General features: G+C 37.9%; 1 protein-coding gene across 4 annotated transcripts; it reads left to right on the forward strand.

The window, feature by feature from the left end:
• On the forward strand, positions 1–4,012 carry Znf32 (zinc finger protein 32). Of its 4 annotated transcripts, none has more exons than XM_015498929.2 (3): positions 1–233; positions 1,634–1,773; positions 3,083–4,012. In XM_015498929.2, the coding sequence occupies exons 2-3, from the start codon at positions 1,704–1,706 to the stop codon at positions 3,832–3,834; spliced, it is 822 nt and encodes a 273-aa protein (XP_015354415.1). In that variant the 5' UTR covers positions 1–233; positions 1,634–1,703; the 3' UTR covers positions 3,835–4,012. The 4 variants fall into 4 exon arrangements, with proteins under 4 accessions (XP_015354415.1, XP_048663501.1, XP_048663502.1 ...); XM_048807544.1 differs by lacking the exon at positions 1–233 and adding an exon at positions 286–819; XM_048807545.1 differs by lacking the exon at positions 1–233 and adding an exon at positions 915–934.
• The last annotated feature ends 15,259 nt before the right edge of the window (positions 4,013–19,271 follow it).

Genomic DNA, 19,271 nt, shown 5'->3' on the forward strand with positions numbered 1-19,271 from the left:
CGTCCACTGGGCTGGAAGCAGGAGGCTGAGTCCAGGACGCGGGGCGGGCCTGGGGGCCTGCGGCAGGCGGGGAGGGTCTGCAGCGCGTAGCTGGGCCCCTAGGACTGCGGTGTCGGCAGGGCTAGGCGTTTGCGAAGGCACAGCATTCTGCAGAGGGAAGGGATACAGGCAGGTGCACACCCGCCGTGAGGGTTCCATAGAGGGACCGGAAGAAGACACGGGCCCCTAGGGAGGTGAGGAGACCCTTCTGGGTGGAAAATAGGGAAAAGATAAACTGGAGTTGGGTGTGTGCACACACACACACACACACACAAGCTACTAATTCTGGAACTCTACCCCAAGAGGCCCCCCAGATGAGAACTCTAGATCTTAGGCCTTAAATCTGTAGACCCAGTTAGAGATCTAACATTTAGCTCTTCTGTTCTCCCAGGAGCTACTTGATAAGAAGGATATTAATCTATTCAGTAAATGAGGTAATGGAGTCAGAGCAGATTGGTTATTTGAGGAAGCGAAGGCAAAAGTCCCAGTTTCTAGGGACCTAATTCTGAGCTTTTTTCAAAGGATTCTATGCATTTCTGATAGGAAAAGCAGTGTATTCTGTTATAAAACCAGTTTCTTCCAGAATTTGATTCTTCAGAGAGAGGACAATGACAATTACCCCCTTATTAACCAAGAAGGTTCTGGAGACACAACTGAATTGTTATTTGTTGAAGACCTCACAGGGCGTGGAGATGGAGAGTTGTAGGTTCTACCCACTTGATCTGACCAAAGCCTATTTCCTGGAGTCCTCAATAACAAGAGTCCATCCCCATGCAGCAGGTACCATGTAGTTTTCCAGTGACTCTTGGTGGATGTGCAGTTGTTGATCAGTAATACCTTGAACTCTCAAGTGAATTTGCTGGCACTTTGAACAAGTTGGAAGTGCATCCTCCAAGTAAGAGTTCCTAGTCATCACAACATATAGCTAAATATGCAGTTGTCAAGAATGCCCAGGTTAACAAGACAAAGAATTGTAGTATCATAATACTAATTCCTTAAATCAGGATAGGACATATTAGAGAAACAAAGATTATACATTAAACCATTACATAAATAAAGTATAACAGTTCAGAAATTAGGGTCCTGAAGTTAGAAGGAATATTCCAAAAGGGAAAAAGTAGAGCAGGAGAGGGGTGGGCCTGGGTCTAGAACTTCCTAAGAATTGTTCAAAGGTAACATGAAATCCCTTATTTGGTTCTTATAATCTAAGAGAAACTGGACAGGAGCCAGTTATGAAAGCTGAAATGTTTTTTTAGGATTCTGAATTCTTTGGGGCTTAGAAAATAACAGGCAGCAGTTAGGAAATGGAAGATCCCATTCTCATGCCAAAATCAAAATACAAACAGGAGTGACCATTAAATGGGGAAAAAATATATATATTTGTGTTCTTTGCTTTCCTGCCTCCTATTTCCTTCTAGACTCATGTCTGTGTTATCCTTTTGTCTTTGAACGCATTTTACAGTGACATTATATATGATTATGTTATATCGAGCAATCAAAATGTCCTTTTTCTACTCAGTTCCTGTTTATCCTTCGCACTTAAAAATTCTGCCTTTTTCTGTTTGTTGTTTTGTTTTTGTTTTTCCCTCCTTAGGTGCTCAGGAACAGCCCATGGAAGAATTATATGAAGAGGTGGTGATTAAGATTATAGAGCAGGAGTGGACATGTTTGGATTTCCAACAGCTACCCTGCTGGACTGTCATGGAAGATATGCCCAGAATGTAGCATTTTTCAGTGAGTGAGTCCACTGGTGGCTGGGATGTCTTCTGAACACAGATACTCAGAGTCCATGTCCTCAGCACTGGTCCTCAGTCTGAGGAAGCAGAGGAGACGTTCCTTTGATGGAGCTCACTATTCCTAGGGGTTACAGAAAAAGCCTGCAAGCTAGAGGGCTATGCTAGCCCTCGCATGCATAGAAATAGTCAGAACAGAGCAAGAGAACAGTCTAGACATGGAGGTAGACGCGAAGTAATATCAGAATGAGTGAGCACCTTTAACTGTCAGCACTATCACTGGATAAGAATAAAGCAGGAAATAAGGAGAAATTTTCCATAGGGAAAAAAAAAACAGTGATGAATGGATCCATATTTAAAGCACATAAGAGGCTCAGATACAGGACAGTATTGGAAAATATTATTGATACCTACATATGAAGTTTGAGAATAACTTCCAAACCAAAATTTATTTTAGTTCCACCATAGCTTAAATAAACTAAAAATAGTATAGATTTTAAAGGAAGGAATTTGTTAGATTCTATAATTTCCTGACTATATTTTAATATCAGATAAGTTACTTAACTTCCTTAAGCTCCAAGCCTTCATCTGTAAAATGGAACAATGAGTTCTGACTTGTACAGTTGCAGGTATTAAAGACAATAGACGTATAAAATCTAGGATTGTGCTACATATTTTCTAAGGTCATAGCGCTTACTCCACTCTTAAGAGCAAACTTAAGGAATAGGGTGGAATTGGGTTGACTTTTCATAGAACTAATACAGCTTGTGTGTCCGGAGCCCTTGCTTGCATTGGTCTCTTCAGGACCCTTTGCCCAATTTTGTACTTTTTTTTAAAGGGGTACCTCTAAAGTTTTAAAGCTTTAGACCCTTTACATCCTGGAACCACACCTGTTTAGGAATCAGATAAAGCTTGAGTACAGGGCTCTTGTGTGATCCTGTATGTTTTCCTTGATTTTCAGAGCCTATTTTCTTACCTACAAAATAGAGGTAATTGTGTCTACCTCACAAGATTATTTGGAAGACTAAATTAAATGTAGAGGCAATACACAGCTATGGAGTATTCCAGTGTTTGAAACCCACCTCTAACTTATTTAGCTACATGGTCTTGACAACCTCCCTATGCTCTCTTTTCCTGATCTGTAGCAATCCCATAGGATTAAATTATTCCAGGATTAAATTATCTATGCAAAGTTCATAGTCTAATGCCTGGCACTTAATAAGCACTCGAACGATTGTGTTTCTATTTTCCATATTCTTCTCACTCAGCATATTGGTACCTCTTACATGACTTCCCTCTCATTTTATCAGATGTGATGACAGAAGCTCACCACAAATATGATCACTCTGAGGCCACAGGATCCTCAAGCTGGGATTTCCAGAATTCTTTCAGAAGAGAGAAGCTGGAACAAAAATCCCCAGATTCTAAGACACTACCGGAAGATTCACCTGGGGTGAGACAGAAGGTCTATGAGTGCCAAGAATGTGGAAAGTCCTTCAGGCAAAAAGGTAGTCTAACATTACATGAGAGAATTCACACTGGTCAGAAGCCCTTTGAGTGTACCCATTGTGGAAAAAGCTTCAGGGCCAAAGGCAATCTTGTTACACATCAGCGAATACACACGGGAGAGAAGCCTTATCAGTGCAAGGAGTGTGGGAAAAGCTTTAGTCAGCGTGGTAGTCTGGCCGTCCATGAGAGACTCCACACTGGACAGAAACCCTATGAGTGTGCCATTTGTCAAAGAAGCTTCAGGAATCAAAGTAACCTTGCTGTTCACCGAAGAGTTCACAGTGGTGAGAAGCCCTATAGATGTGATCAGTGTGGAAAAGCTTTCAGTCAGAAAGGAAGCTTAATTGTTCACATTAGAGTCCACACAGGTCTAAAACCCTATGCCTGTACCCAGTGCAGGAAGAGTTTCCACACCAGGGGGAATTGTATTCTGCATGGCAAAATCCACACAGGAGAGACACCCTATCTGTGTGGTCAATGTGGAAAAAGCTTCACTCAGAGAGGAAGTCTGGCTGTGCACCAGAGAAGCTGCTCACAAAGGCTCACCCTTTGACCATTCTATTCAAAGGAAGTTTTATTTCTGAATTAAGGGTACAAAACCCTCTGTTACTGAGCTGCATATCCAATTCTATGGAATGAATGGAGAACATTCCAGGAAAACCAGTAGGTTAAACAAACTTTTTTCCTTATCCTCAGATGAGTATGAAAAATAAATGTCTTGTTTATCATTATCATGCATTTTTCATAATTTGTCATGAATTTTTCATATTTTGACTTAATTTCCCAGGGTACCCTCATTAATCTAGAGTCATACTAGAGATTGAGTGTAGTAGATACAGATTTTAAATTTGTATTTGACACCATCGGCCTTTAAAAATATCAGCCCCTAATCAACCCCAAGGTCATTTTCTTCTCTACATATTCAAGTTAATAATTGTTTTGCATTCAAGACCAGTAGGTGGAACACAAGGGGAAGATTTAATTAAGAATTCTCTTTGAACATTTCATTACCTGGATAATGAATCATTACCCCAATAACCTATTCTAAAAAACCACTCTGTCCATAGCAGAAGCCTTAGCCTTTTCTTACAAAAGAAGTTTCCTTTCCAAGACTACAAAGGTTTGGAGTTTGTACATTAAGATTTCCTTCAGTCCTCCACTTCTAACAGTAATAATTTGCCGGTATCCTAAAGAGCTGACAAGTACAACTGTGCTCTTTTGAAGAATCCTGAACTGATTATTATGCCCTCTTAAAGGGACTTCTGTTCTCTGAAAAACATAATGATCCTCCCTGCCACTTTGGCAACAATAGCAACATATTGGGGTTAGGATCACCTAGAAAGGACATAAGTGTCCTTATTACTAAGCCTAGACTTTCAATTTATAGTCAGTTATGACATCTCACTCTTCTAACAATACTATCCTTTTCCTTCTACACACAGAAAATAAATTTGGAAAGATAATTTGCTCTTTATTTTTTTCCCTCTAGTGTATGAGATTTGAAGAAGGTTGTAGAGAAGTTGGTTTTGTGAGGAATTTAGACTTCTAAATGCCAAAATTTCATGATAGCAAATCTTTATGATCTAGAGAAGTAAATGAAATAAAAGGGCATTATGGATTTGATTATTTTAAAAGAGTAGTACTCCCAGAGACATTCTGATAAAATTTGAAGATGTATGCAAGATTGTGATAATATCCTCATTTATGATAATCACACACCAGAAATTACACAAATGTCCAACAACAGGTGGGGAATGAACAAACTGTTTAATACTCATACAATAAAACAATAGCAATAAAAAAATCTGATATTGGCAACTTATGACTGAATTTCAGTCCACTGTTGAGTGAAAAAACCTAAATACACATACATGCAGATATAGTATATAATTCCATTTATATATATTCACATGAAAAAATGGGAATGATTTAGAACAGACACAAGAATTTTTTAAAGTGTTCTATACCTTACTTCAGGTGGTATATGGAAGAGTATAATTGTTAAAATTCATTGAAACCCACACTTGAGAACTATGCATTTTATTATATGTAAAATATATATCCATAACACTGAGTCAGTTCTTAAATATAAATATTGCCCACAGGTTCTTTGACACTAATTCATGAAGAGATGGGGTAGATATCACCTTCCTTTTATCTGGATTGGCTGGTGACTGCTTCAAACAATAGAAACAACAAGTGATGCTATATCACTTCCAAAGACAGGTCTGAAAAGCCCTTAAAAGTTTTGAAACAATTGCTGGGTTCTCTTGGGACACTTGCTCTTGGGGATCAGCCACCTTATAAGAACGGTTCAGAAACCACTATAGTACACAAGGTGCATATTAAGTGCTGCAGTCAACAGATTGAGCTGAGCTCCCAATAGATAGCCAGCATCAACTCCCAGCCACAGGAATGAGTTACTGCAAATGTTCAGCCCAGAAGAATCATCAGATTACTATAGCCTCGGCTGAGATCTGATCAATACTGCATAAGAGATCCCACAGTGTCATATCCACACCATTGACTAGAGAATGTCCTCTCTAATCAATAAGCCCATTCATGTAGTAGCAGAATGCATTTCTTTGTGGTAATAGGATTGCGGCTCCCTCAATCTTACTGGCTACTGGCTGAAGTTTGTCCTAGGGCCATCTCATGTTCTAAGCTACCACATGGCAGTTTGCTTCTTTAAGTCCAACAGAAAAAAATTTCTCTTTCCAGTCTGCTAAGAATAGTCTTATGTGATACAGCTTAATCATAGCAGTGACATTCAATCATATTTGCTATTCCCTGTCAGTTTGAAATGTTGGTTCTACCCATACTCAGGATTATACAAGGGCATGACAGATTGGGAGTAACTTTAGTGTAATCATTTTCAAGGGCTTCTAGAACAAAGCATTACAAACTAGGCACCTTAAAAACAACAAAAACCTATCATCTGACAGTTATGGAGGCTAGGAATCCAAAATCCAGGATGTCTTCAAGGTCATGCACCATCTGAAGCTTGTTGGGCAGAATCCTTCCATGCTTCTTCTTAACTTTGGTTGGTTTGCTGGAAATCTTTGGTGTTCCTTGACCAGCTGCAAGACTTCATTTTCTTTCTGCATATGTAGTCACATGGTGTTCTCCCTCTGCCTGTGCCTCTATGTGTCTTTTTTTTTATATGGACACCAGTCATATTGGATTATGGGCCCATCCTATTCCACTCTGGCCTCATTTTAACTACTTAAATCTGCAAAGACTATTAACAAATAGATAACATTCTGAAGTATTGGGAGATAGGACTTTTTGAAGAACACAAGTGAACCCATTACACTTACCATGTGTCTACCACAGTATCAAAAACATTACTCTGAAGAAATTCATATAGTTGTAACCTAGTGGTACTCCAACTACAGTTCAAGGGCATCAGCATCACCTGGAAACTTGTTAGAAATGCCAATTATCAGGCACAGATAGACCTACTGCATCAGAAAATGCAGGGAGGCAGAAAAAAAGGGCCAGCAATCTGTTTTAACAAGTACACATAATTTGACTCCCAAACTGATTAGATTCTCTAGTTTTGGGAATCAAACAACCAAAACTCAAGGGGCTGGGGATGTGTCTCAAGTGGTAGCCCACTGGCCTGGCATGCGCGAGGCACTGGGTTTGATCCTCAGCACCACATAAAAATAAATAAAGATATTGTGTCCAACCCAAAACTCCTTTTAAGACAAAAGAACATAAAGAAAAATCTCAAATCATCGGGAAACCTGGAATGTCCTACCCTTTACAAAGAGCATCAAGAAAGTACATCCTCCTTTTCCATGCCCAATTCCTGATTGCTGAATTTTCCATTCAAGATTCAATGCCACCATAGATGACAAAAAGTCAATGTGAGCGGCTGGGGCTGTATCTCAGTGGCAGGGCACTTGCTTAGCATTTGTGAGATACTGGGTTTGATCCTTAGCACCACATAAAAAATAAACAAAGGCATGCTGTTCATCTACAACTATCAAAAAAAGAGAGAGACTTTTAAAAATAGTCAATGTGAATAAATAAATACAAGATTTCTGGCCTAATTTTTACTTCAAGTCAGAGGGAAGAGCACAGATCACCCATAGCACCAAAAAGTCCCACATAACTCAAATGAACACTTCAATCTTCCCTTTGATCATCAGCACAAGCCTCTCCCAAACTCTTTTACCAGACCACCCACCAAGACAGCGAAAACCAGAGTGTCTGTGGCCCTGTCACTGGTTATTACTTTTCTTCACTTGCATTCATGGTCATTATGATGTCACTGCCATAGGATCAGGAACACAGTAACAGAATGAAATGTGTACAGTCCAGATGTTATTAAGACTTTTATTTCTGCAGTTCTGAATCCCACTTTACTTCTAGAGAGCCTTTAATTAAAAGTAAATCATTCCACAATTCTTCTTCCTTTACAGTTTGTATTATGCCATGGTTCAAATGTATTCCTATATGTACCAAATTTCATGTGTTGGAAACTTAATCTCCATATATTTATAGATTTTAAAAGAGGTTTAGATGAGATCATGAAGTTGGGGCCTCCATGATGGAATTAGTGGCTTTATGAGACAAGGAAGAGAAAAAGAGACCTGAGCTAGCATGCTTGTTCTCTTTCCATGGGGAACCTCCTGCCACATCATGTCATAAAATGCAGCAGGAAGGCCCCCACCAGATGCCAGCATCTTAATCTTGGAACTTCCCAGACTCCAGAAAATAAATTTGTTTATAAATTACACAATCTTCTTTTATGTTCTCAGAAAAGTAGGCTGACTAGCTTTGACTTCTTCCTAGATTGCTACTATGACAATACATCAAATACATCACATACTATAGATGTAATAGAACATATTTGACCATTACCATAACCACTCAGGATATTGGTTTTTTGTTTTGGTTTTTTTTAATGGTGCTGGGGATTGAAGCCAGGGCCTTGTGCATGCTAGGCAAGCACTCTACCAACTGAGCTAAATCCCCAGCACTGTTTCTTGGGTTTTTGACTCTATAAACATATAATCCTAACCATTATCTGTTCTCACTCTACCTTATTCTTTCTTTTTTTTTCCCTACCTGATTCTTTCTGTCCTTGTCTCTTAACTCCAACTTTGAATCTCCTGTTGTAACACTCTTGTATAAATGTCTCCTCTTTCTAGCAGTCATCTACTACCTCCTGGGTCACTCTTTGAAGATTTTAGTTCCTATATCATTGTCACTCACTGCAGCTCTACTCACAACTGTTGAGATACTTATGAATGATCCCTTCATCACTTTTCCTCCTACTTCCAATGATTTTCCTTTCCATACTGCCGGAACCAATTGCCTCCATTCATAATCATATTTTTAAGTTTTTTTTTATTTGCATGCGCTCTCTCCCTCCCCGCCCCTCTGAAATTCTAGCTATGTTGTCTAGGCTGGAACTCCTGGACTCAAGTGATCCTCCCACCTCAATCTCCTAAGTAGCTGGAACTTCAGACACCAACCACCATGCCTGGTTTAAGTTTTTCATTATCAGTTCAACAGTATCTCAATTTTAATCATCCCATTTTCTGATCAATTCTTATCTTTGCATCTAACTCCCTCTAGTAAGTTAACTCCAATAATTTGCCTGCTCTCTCATATAATTCATTTATCCCACTATTTCAAAAGGTAAGAAAATTTATCTTTTTCTTAGCAGCTTAAATTACATTTTTTTAAGTTTTTAGTTGTAGATGGACAAAATAACTTTATTTTAGGTTTGTGGTGCTGAGGATCAAACCCAGTGCCTCACACATGCTAGGTGAGTGCCCTACAACTGAGCCACAACCCCTGCCCTTAAATTACATTTTAAGCTCATTTTAACCATGCACTTATAAACACCCTCAACTCTTATACCTCTGTCATTTTTCTAAAATAGATTTATTGAGCCAAGCAGGGTGGCACCTGCCTGTAATCCTATCGACTCCAGAGGCTGAGGCAGAATTGCCTTAGCAATTTAGAACTTGTCTCAAATTTAAAAAAAAGAAAGAAAGAAAAGGGCTGGGGTATAATAAAGTGCTCCTGGGTTCAATCCCCGAAACTCATCTTTTATGCATGTGGTGTGGATATTCAATTATTCCAGCATCATTTATGGAAAAGACTATCTATCCCAGCCCCATTGACTTGCCATGGCACGTTTGTCAAATAGCTACTGACCAAAAAAGTAAGGGTTTATTTCTGGAATCTCAGTTCTGTTTGATTGGTCTACATGTCTGCCAGGGTCACACTGTCTTGAATAATGCAGCTTTGTAGTAAAGCTCTGAAATCAAGAAGCATAAGTTCTCTTAGTTCTTCTTTTTCAAGATTTACTATTCTTTGGGGCTGGGGATGTGGCTCAAGCGGTAGCGCGCTCGCCTGGCATGCGTGCGGCCCGGGTTCGATCCTCCGCATCACATACAAAGATGTTGTGCCCACCGAAAACTAAAAAATAAATATTAAAATTCTCTCTCTCTCTCTCTCTACCTCTCTCTCTCTAAAAAAAAAAAAAAATTACTATTCTTTTTGAATTTGCAATCCTCCTGTTTCAACCTCCCAAATCACTAGGATTTTAGGTGTGTTCCACCACACCTGGGTATTTTTATTATTCTTGATTCTTAGCTTTTCTGTATAAATTTTAGAACCAGTTCATCAGTTGTATAAAAAAGGCCTAATGGAAATGTGATAGGTACTGAATTGGATCTATTGATTATTTCAGAAAGTTTCGTAATCTTAAAATATTGAGATTCAAGACCATCTATGTGGAATGACTATTTTACTTAGATCTTTTAAATTGTATTTCTGAAAAGTTTTGTGGGTTTTGTTGATTTCTTCAAAGAAACAAGTTTTGGTTTTATTGATTTTTTTTCTGTTGTTTTTCTTTTTTCTATTTCAATGATTTACATCCTAATATTTATTTTCTTTCTTCTGCTTGCTTTGGATTTAATTTGCTCTTTTCCTAATTTCTTAGGGTGGAAGGTTATGTACTGATTTGAAACCTTTTTTTCTTTTCTAATGAAAATGCTTACAGGCCTGGGATGGTGGTGCATGCCTGTAATCTCAGTGGCTCAGGAGACTAAGACAGGAGAATTAGAAGTTCAAAGCCAGCCACAATAACTTAGTTGCACTAAGCAACTTAGTGAGATCCTGTCTCAAAAAATAAAAAGGGCTGGGGATGTGGCTCAGTAGTTAAGCACCCCTGGGTTCAATCCCTAGAACTCTTAGGGAACAGATAGATGTGAATGGTGGGAACATGAGATTAACAGAATGGTTCTATAAAATATTCCCCCTTTGATTACCCCCACATGCTTTCTTGTCCAAGAAGCAATTTACCTGCAGTACTGGCTGACTTAAGTGGACAGGTTATGTAACATTACTCAGGAACTATTATCTTCAGGAGAAATGCAGGCATAAAATAATGTCAAAAAGAGAAACACAGTTACCCTAAAGGGGGGAAACTTTTGTATGCCTTTTCACAGACCAGATCTTGAAACTGGTTAAGAGTCCAATTAGAACCTGTCAGCCTGGGCCAGCGTGACCTAGAATTGTCATGGCACTGGGTATTTGAAAGTCTAATGTTATCTTGCTATCAGTCAAAAGTCAAGAGGCAGACCTGGGCAGGACTCTATGGAAACTTCTCTGGGATCCCAATAAAACTGGAGGGTAGGAGAGGCACACTGCCCCTCTACCTCTCTGAAAGGATCCACTCTCTCCCTTGAGAATGAATGTCCCCTCACCATTTTCTTTTCAATGAACCCATTTCTATTACTTTGAGTGATGTGTCTGAAATCTTTCTGACTTGAAGGCAAGAATCAGGGTTTGAAGGGGGTGGAGGTTTTCACATTTCCTCAATTTCTCAGAAGGCCCCAGTTCTGTAATGGTACCAAAAAGCAGGGAAAAAAACACACACCATCCTCTCTCGGAGGTGGTCAATACAGTTTCTATGCTGTACGTTATCCTTGCTTCTTACGCTACTAAATTTTTGCTTACTACTCTGTGTTTCACTTGAATTCTTTCCAGCATATTCACAAGAACTGGCATCCAAGGACTGTAGTGGCTGCCCCAGCGCAAACTGGCAGGCCCCCAGCCCCAGAACAGACTGTTCAATTTTTGTTGTCAAAATATTTTAAGTCTGTGGGTTACGGTTGTAGCTCAATGGTACAGTGCTTGCATAGCATCTATGAGGTCCTGGGTTAAACCCCCAACACTGCAAACAGTAAAAAAATTTAAGTCTGGCTTTCTCATACAGCAGACACTAGCAATGATCAGAAAAAAAAAAATTCCACTGTATCTATTAGCACAAAAATACCCAGTCAGATACAAACTTCACAGATTTTTATTCAGGAACAGAATTATATCCATGGGAATGGCCCCACTCTCCTGGTAGAAACCCACTCTCCTGAACAAAGTAGAGAACTGAGCTTATATAGGTATACTGAGAGGTGACCTAATTAATGAGCTGTCATTTGGGGGCACTTAGGAATTTGGAGTCTATCTTACTGAGCAAGATGGAGAGGAGTCTAGGGTTAGTGGTCAGTTTTGGGCACTCAGGAAATAGGAAATAGGTTTGTGAGAACTTTGGTGTTGTTTTATTTGTTTTTATTGTTGTTTTTTAAATATTTTATTAGTTATTGATGGATTTTATTTGTTTGTTTATATGTGGTGCTGAGAATCAAACCCAGTGCCTCACACATGCTAGGCACGTGCTCTACCACTGAGCCACAACCCGACCTTGAAAATTTGTTTTTACTGGACAATATTTTTACTTGGAGAAAGAGTGGAGGGTCTAGGGTCAACATTCAGTGTTTGTCTCTGTCCCTTCAGCATCCCATTGTACTTACTGTCATTGGGAAAAGATTTATTTGGGGAAGGATCAATGCTTTGGCTTCCTTTCTAGGGATTGTTCTGTCACTGGGAAAGTATCAATGCTATAAATGTGCTGCTTTTCTCTACATTCCTTCTTCCCACACCATATTATTTTGGGATTTGTCATTTTCCATATCTATTAGTATCCATCTGCAATTCTGCTTATTCCAAAGGAATCTGAATAGCAATAAAGGCATATAGTCTTCCTTTAATTTTTTTTTTTTAGATACTCATTCACATCTTTTCAATTTGGTATTATTCTTAATACTGTAGTGAGGGAAAATGAATTAGAGCTAGGGATATAGCTCAGTTGGTAGAGCACCTGCCTTACATGAAAAAGGCCCTGGTTTCAATTCCCAGCACGACAAAAAAAAAAAAAAGGAAAGAAAGAAAATGATTTACAGGAAAGTTTCTGTAACAGTAATTTACCTCATGCTTTGAAAACAGCCCTTGCTCTGCCACTGGGACTTATTTTAAAATGAACATGTTTCCTTTTCCTCTTCTCACCCTCTTCCTCCCTAATCTGGCAGGGGTGGGAAGGAGGCAGGGTTACCCTTTTCCCATCCTAGGATAAAAGTTATCTATCTTTAGAAACCAAGTAATTCAGACTTCAGGGATGGCACCAGAAGATCTAAGGCACAAATTATCAAGTGAATCACAAGCCCCTACTCCACAGGGAATACCTGAAATGAATCACTTCTTTAAAAACTCTCTGTTTTCCAGGATGGCAGAATCACAGATTCTGGGATAGAAGCCCCCTGTGTTTCTCTTTTGCTAGCAAAGCAATAAAACTTTTGTGTTTTTTTCGAAATCATGTCTCCTTATTGACTTGGCATCTGGGACAAGGACTAAGCTGCCTCAGTTTTCCAGAAGTCCCCAGATCTGTAACAAACCCAAGCTTTGTACATGCTAGGCAAGCACTTCACCACTGAGTTATAACCCCAACTCCTGTCTTGCCTTTTTTTTTTTTCTTAAGGTAACTCAATCTTTCTAAAATCAATCTTTTTTAAAATTTGTGGGGTTTTTTGTTATATATGACAGCAGAATGCATTTCAATTCATAGTAATATATAGAGCACAATTTTTCATGTCTCTGGTTGTACACAAAGTAGAGTTACATCATTCATGTCTTCAAACATGTACTTGGGTAATGATGTCCATCTCATTCCACCATCTGTCCTACCCCTTGCCCCCTCCCTTTTTATCCCTTCCTTTTGCCCTATCTAAAGTTCCTCCATTCTTCCCATTCTCATATCACAGAAGACATTTGGCATTTGTTTTTTGTTTTTTGATTTTTGTTTTTGTTTTTGTTTTTGTTTTTTTGAGACTGGCTTACTTCACTTAGCATAATATTCTCCAACTCCATCCATCTACCTGCAAATGCCCTGATTTTATTCTTTTAATGCTGAGTAATATCCCATTGTATGTATATACCACAGTATCTTTATCCATTCATCTACTGAAGGCCATCTAGGTTGGTTCCACAATTTAGCTATTGTGAATTGTGCTGCTATAAACATTGATATGAATGCATTACTATAGTATGCTATTTTTAAGTCCTTTGGGTATAAAATAAGGAGTAAGATAGCTGGGTCAAATGGTGGTTCCATTCCAAGTTTTCCAAGGAATCTCCGTACTGCTTTCCATATTGGTTGCACCTTGCTTTTTTTTTTTTTTTTTAATCTGCTGTTTATCCTTTACCATCTTCTCTTGTACTGAGGAAATATTTTTCAACACATCATTTTAATTCCTTTGTTAATATTTTTATTGTTCTGTGTTGCCCAGACTGGTCTTGAACTCCTGGGATCAAGTGCTCCTCCCTGTGGAACCTCCAGAGTAGCTGACACATGCTACCCAGCTGGCTCTTTTGTTAATACTTTATTTTTCATTATTTTCCTAGTGGATACTCTACTGATTACAATATGCTTCTTGCCATAATCTATTTCAGATTAATTACTTTCATAATTCAAGTAAATGCAGAAACTTCTCTTCAATAAAGCTCCCTGCACCTCCTTGGTGGTATCATTGTCATATGTGAAGTGAATGAGGACCAAAATGAAAAACCCCAGAAACAGTATGGCCTGGGAGGAAGGTAGGTAAGACAGAAACTTTGAAGATGGCAGTCCTTGTGAAATGAGATCCTTTCCCTAATCAAATCCTTTCCCAGTGATAGTAAACTGTCCATCAATCTTGCTTCCAGGACAATACGAAGACCCCTGGAGGTTAGAATGAGCATTGATCTCTGAACTCTGAACCCATCTCATTCATAGTAAAAACACTGCCTAATATAAATTGTGCCCAGTAAAAACAAATTTCAGATGCTTGCAACCTTTCACCCACAACCTGTTAAAAGTCTTCAAGGGCTAAGCCTCCCCAACATAACTTATATAAACCCTGATTTCTCCTGTAACCATAGCCATACACTTTTCTAACCAGAAAGTGTATCCATCTGATGCACAACTTTGATGCTGAATAAAGGCTTTGCTGATCCATGAAGCCTGTACTCTGCTTGGTCATTTTGCACTAACAATATGTATTATATACATTTCTGTTATAATTCTAACGATGTTACAATTATTATTTTCTACAATCTTTTGTAATTTTAAGAAGCCAAGAGGAGAAAGCAAAAATATACAAGGAAGGGCTTGGTTTATAGCTAAGTTGTAAAGCACTTGCATAGCATGCATGAGGCACTGGGTTCAATTCTTAGCACCACATATAAATAAATAAAGTTCCATTGACAACTAAATATATATTAGAAAATATATATATATATACACACACACACACAAAGGAATATTTCATATATAACCTACATATTTACCATTTTTGGAACTTTTCATTGCTTCCCCTGGATTTGAGTTATTGTCTGAGGACATTCTCTTGGTCCAATGTGGTTCTCACCTTATTTTATAATTATTACACTTTTATATGTAAGAAGTTAATTAAAGCAATTTTACTATTTTATATAATTAACTTTTAAACAAAAGACACATGTATATTTATACTGTGTTTTAAACTTATCTACATAATTATCGTAACTGCTGTTTTTGGTGTTCTATATGGATTCAGGTTATCTCTGGTATAACTCTCTTTCAGCCTGAAGAACTTTCATGAACATTTTTTGATGGCAGGTCTGGAGGAAACAATTTCTCTCAGTCTTCATTTATCTTGAAATGCTTTTACTTCTTCATATCTGAAGGTCAGTTTTGCTGTACACAAAATTCTTGGTTGTCATCTTTTCTTTCAGGACTTTGAATTCATCATCCCACTATATACTGCCTCCATTGCCTCTAAGAAGTTTATTGTAACTCCATCGATGTTGCTTTTCTTCCACTCTTTTTAAATTTTCCCTTGTCTCTCATTTGCATCATTTAATTATGATATTTCTTCTTATGAGACATTTTGTAACTATTTTAATTGGAGTTTATTGAGTTCCTTCTGTGTAATTGTTCACCAATTTCAGAAGTTTTCAGTTATTATTTCTTCAAATATTTTCTACCCTATTCTCTCTTCATTTTTCTTTTGGTGTTCCCTATATATGTATGTTGGTATGCTTTGAATGTCAGCCCATAGGTGTCTGAAAATCTATTCTATTCTTTTTCTTTATGCTTTCCAGGTGTGTAATCTTAATTGCTTTATCTTCAGTATAAGGAAATATTTCTTCTTTAGTGAATCATTTCCATTAGTATATGAGCATTGTGTAAATTTTTTTGGGGGGTGTACCCTGTGGGTGCTTAACAACAGGGTGCTTAACCACAATAAGCCATGTCCCCATCCTATTTTAATTTTGTGAGACAGGGTCTCACAAAGTTGCTTAGGACTTGCTAAGTTGCTGAGGCTGGCTTTGAAGTTGTAACCCTCCTGCCTCAGCCTCCTGAGTCACTGGAATTACAGTTATGCACCACCATATCCTGTGCATTTTGTAAATTCTGCCACCTTAAAAAAAAATCACTCTCAAACACTATAGTCCCTCCAACTATTACTCCACCCTTTACACCAAAACTCTTCAAGACATTTATTCCTTCCAGGCAATTCCACTTCAATTAAAATTTCATATCCACTATTTTATCAAAATTGCAAAGTCAAAGTTACTATGCTGTTGATGTTGCAGAAGCCAGCTGTTAGTGTTCAACTATCATCTTTCTTGGTCCACGAGTTATATTTGATCCTTTCTTTCTTCTTTATGATTCAAGGACAACAAAGTGTCCTGGTTTTCATCTTACCTTCTAATTGTTCTCAATACTGTTTCTTCCTCATTTTTTAACAATCTCTTAACATTACAGTGTCAATGAAAGTTCTAATATCTTCTGTTTGCATTTAAGTTCCTTAGTAATCTAATCTTGTGACTAGAAGGAGGTAAAAATTTATAACACCCTTGGCAAAAGGAAACTAAGGACTCTGAACTTTTGTAATTTCCCTTACCAAGAATATTCCCATACCTGCCCAAAGTAAGCACACTAAAGGCACCTGAGAAACTCCTCCCATAATGTGGCCCTGCTAAACCAACACGTCGTTGGTTGTTACAGCCAACCACCATTTTCCTCTTGAAAATGTGCTCCTCCATTTAATAAAGCATTACTAATTTGTGGAGATCGGTCTCCGATTCTTTGTATTTTCCTTCATTTTCTTTCAACTACATTGTAATGTCTCCTACCAGGGCATTGTCACTGAACTCCTAACTACTAAACACCTCCCTACATGAATGTCTAACATTAACACATCCAAAATTGAATGCTTTATCTTGCCCATCAGACTTGATTCTCCCAAATTATTCCCCAAACCAGTACATGGAACCTACTCCCAGATATATTGCTAAATTAGATTTCCAATATTCTACTGAGGATCTTTGCTTCTATGTTTATGAGGCATATTGGCAATTTTCTTTTATTATTCTCTCATATCTCATTTTGGATGAATACCACAACTCTTCTTTTTTAAATAGAAAATAGTTTTTGTTGTTCTGGGTTTTGTTTTGTTTTTGTTTGTTTTGGTTGGTTTTGTTTTGGGACCAGGGACTGAACCTAGGGATGCTTACCCACTGAATCACATCCCCATCCTTATTTGGGGCAGGGTCTCACTAAGTTGATTAGGGCCTTACTAAATTGCTGAGGCTGGTTTTGAACCTGATTCTCCTGCCACAGCCTCCCAAGCTTCTGGAACAATAGGCATTCACCATGATGTTTTTGGAGGGTTTTTTAATTTAACATGTAACCACTGCTGGGCACAGTGGTGCACACCTATAATTCCATCTACTCAGGAGACTGAGGCAGGATAATTGCAAGTTTGAGACCAGCATGAATAACAGACTGGTCTGAAATAAAAAGGACTGAAGATGTAGCTCAGTGGCAGACCACCTCTGGATTCAATCATCCATGCATATGTGTGTAATCAAAAATTCTATGATTACCATTATCAAGGATTTTATTTTTCATATTTTAGTAGATTTCATCAATGAGACAAGTCAGTAGCCAGGCTGTGTGATACTTGACTGTGGATAAAACCACTAGCCCCTCCTGAGCCTATGTATCATATGTATGAATGACAGTGGAGAATGTTCTTTTGAGACCTTTATAAACTTAGAGACTTCGTATATTCATACTTAAGTAACATGTCACTTAACAAGGAGAATACATTCTACAAAATGCATTGTAGGCAATTTCATCTTTGTCTGAACATGACTAAGTGCACCTACACAAACCTAGATGGCAAAGGTAAGTCAAGAGATATAGCTGTTGCCAGAGTAATGTGAAAAACTTTCAAAGTAAACTTTTTTTTTTTAAAGTAGGAGTACACTCTAAAAAAATGACAAGACATGTACAGTGCCACAAGCAACTTGGGAGGCAGAGGGAGGAGGAACCCAAGTTCAAAGCTAGCCTCAGCAACTTAGCAAGGCCCTAAGCAACTCAGCAAGACCCTATCTCACAATAAAAAAATAAAAGACTGGGGACATGGTTGAGCACCCCTGGGTTTAATCCTGGTACCAGATAATAATAATAAAATAATAATAAATAGTAAATACATAAGCAAGTAACATGGTAATTTATTAAGTATGATGTACTATAAATAATTTTAAGGGGCTAGGGATGTAACTCAGTTGATAGAGCACTTGCCTACCATGTGCAAAGCCCCAAATTCAATCCCCAGGACCGCCAAAAATGAAAACAACATAATTTCATTTGCTATGGTTTTATGACTAGCACCACAGATCTGCTTATGCAAGCATTACCACAAATGCATTTGTTATGCTATGCCACTGTGATAGCTAAAATATCAATGGGAGAGTTATTTTACAGCTTCATTATAATCTTATGGAATTACCTGGTATATATGATCCATCATTGACTAAAACATTATGCAATGCATGACTGTGTGTGTGTGTGTGTGTGCGTGTATGTATGTATATACATATACATAAATATTATACATATATATTTATAAAATATAATTAATATGTATTATATATTCATATATAATATAAATCTATATATTACATGTACACATATATAATTATATATATTATTCATATATATGATTCATATTTATACTAAGCATCTAGCAGTCTGATATGCACTTTACAACAGTATCTCCTTTAAACAAACAAAAAAATTTTATAGATGCTTTGACAGGCTACATAATTTGCAAATAGTTTTACAATGTATTTAAACAAAGTTACCTCTTGCACTCTAACTTCAAAACTTATGTTCTTGATTGCTGTCATACAGCTTTTAGACATTATTCAGTAACCTACTTTTTTCACTCAACATGCCTACTCCATTCATCAGTTGTATCATATTTAAATAGTACACACTATTTTTCAAAAGGGTTGTAATAATATCTCCCATTCAATATGCTCTTCTTGAAATGTGCCTCTGATACTCCTCCCAAGAAGTACGGTCTATGCTTCCTCCCACATGAAGTTGGGTTGATTTGATTACAAAGGAAGTGACATCAATTTTTAAAGCTAGGTCACAACAGGCAAGTTCAAGGCCAGCCTTAGCAATATAGCAAGACCCTAACCAACTTAGACTCTGTGACAAAATAAAAAATAGAAAGGGCTGGGGATGTGGCTCAGTGGTTAAGTGCCCCCCAACAAAAAAAAAAAAAAAAAAAAAAAAAACTG

This window comes from Marmota marmota, unplaced genomic scaffold, assembly GCF_001458135.2.
Source record: "Marmota marmota marmota unplaced genomic scaffold, marMar, whole genome shotgun sequence".
Lineage (NCBI taxonomy): Eukaryota > Metazoa > Chordata > Mammalia > Rodentia > Sciuridae > Marmota > Marmota marmota.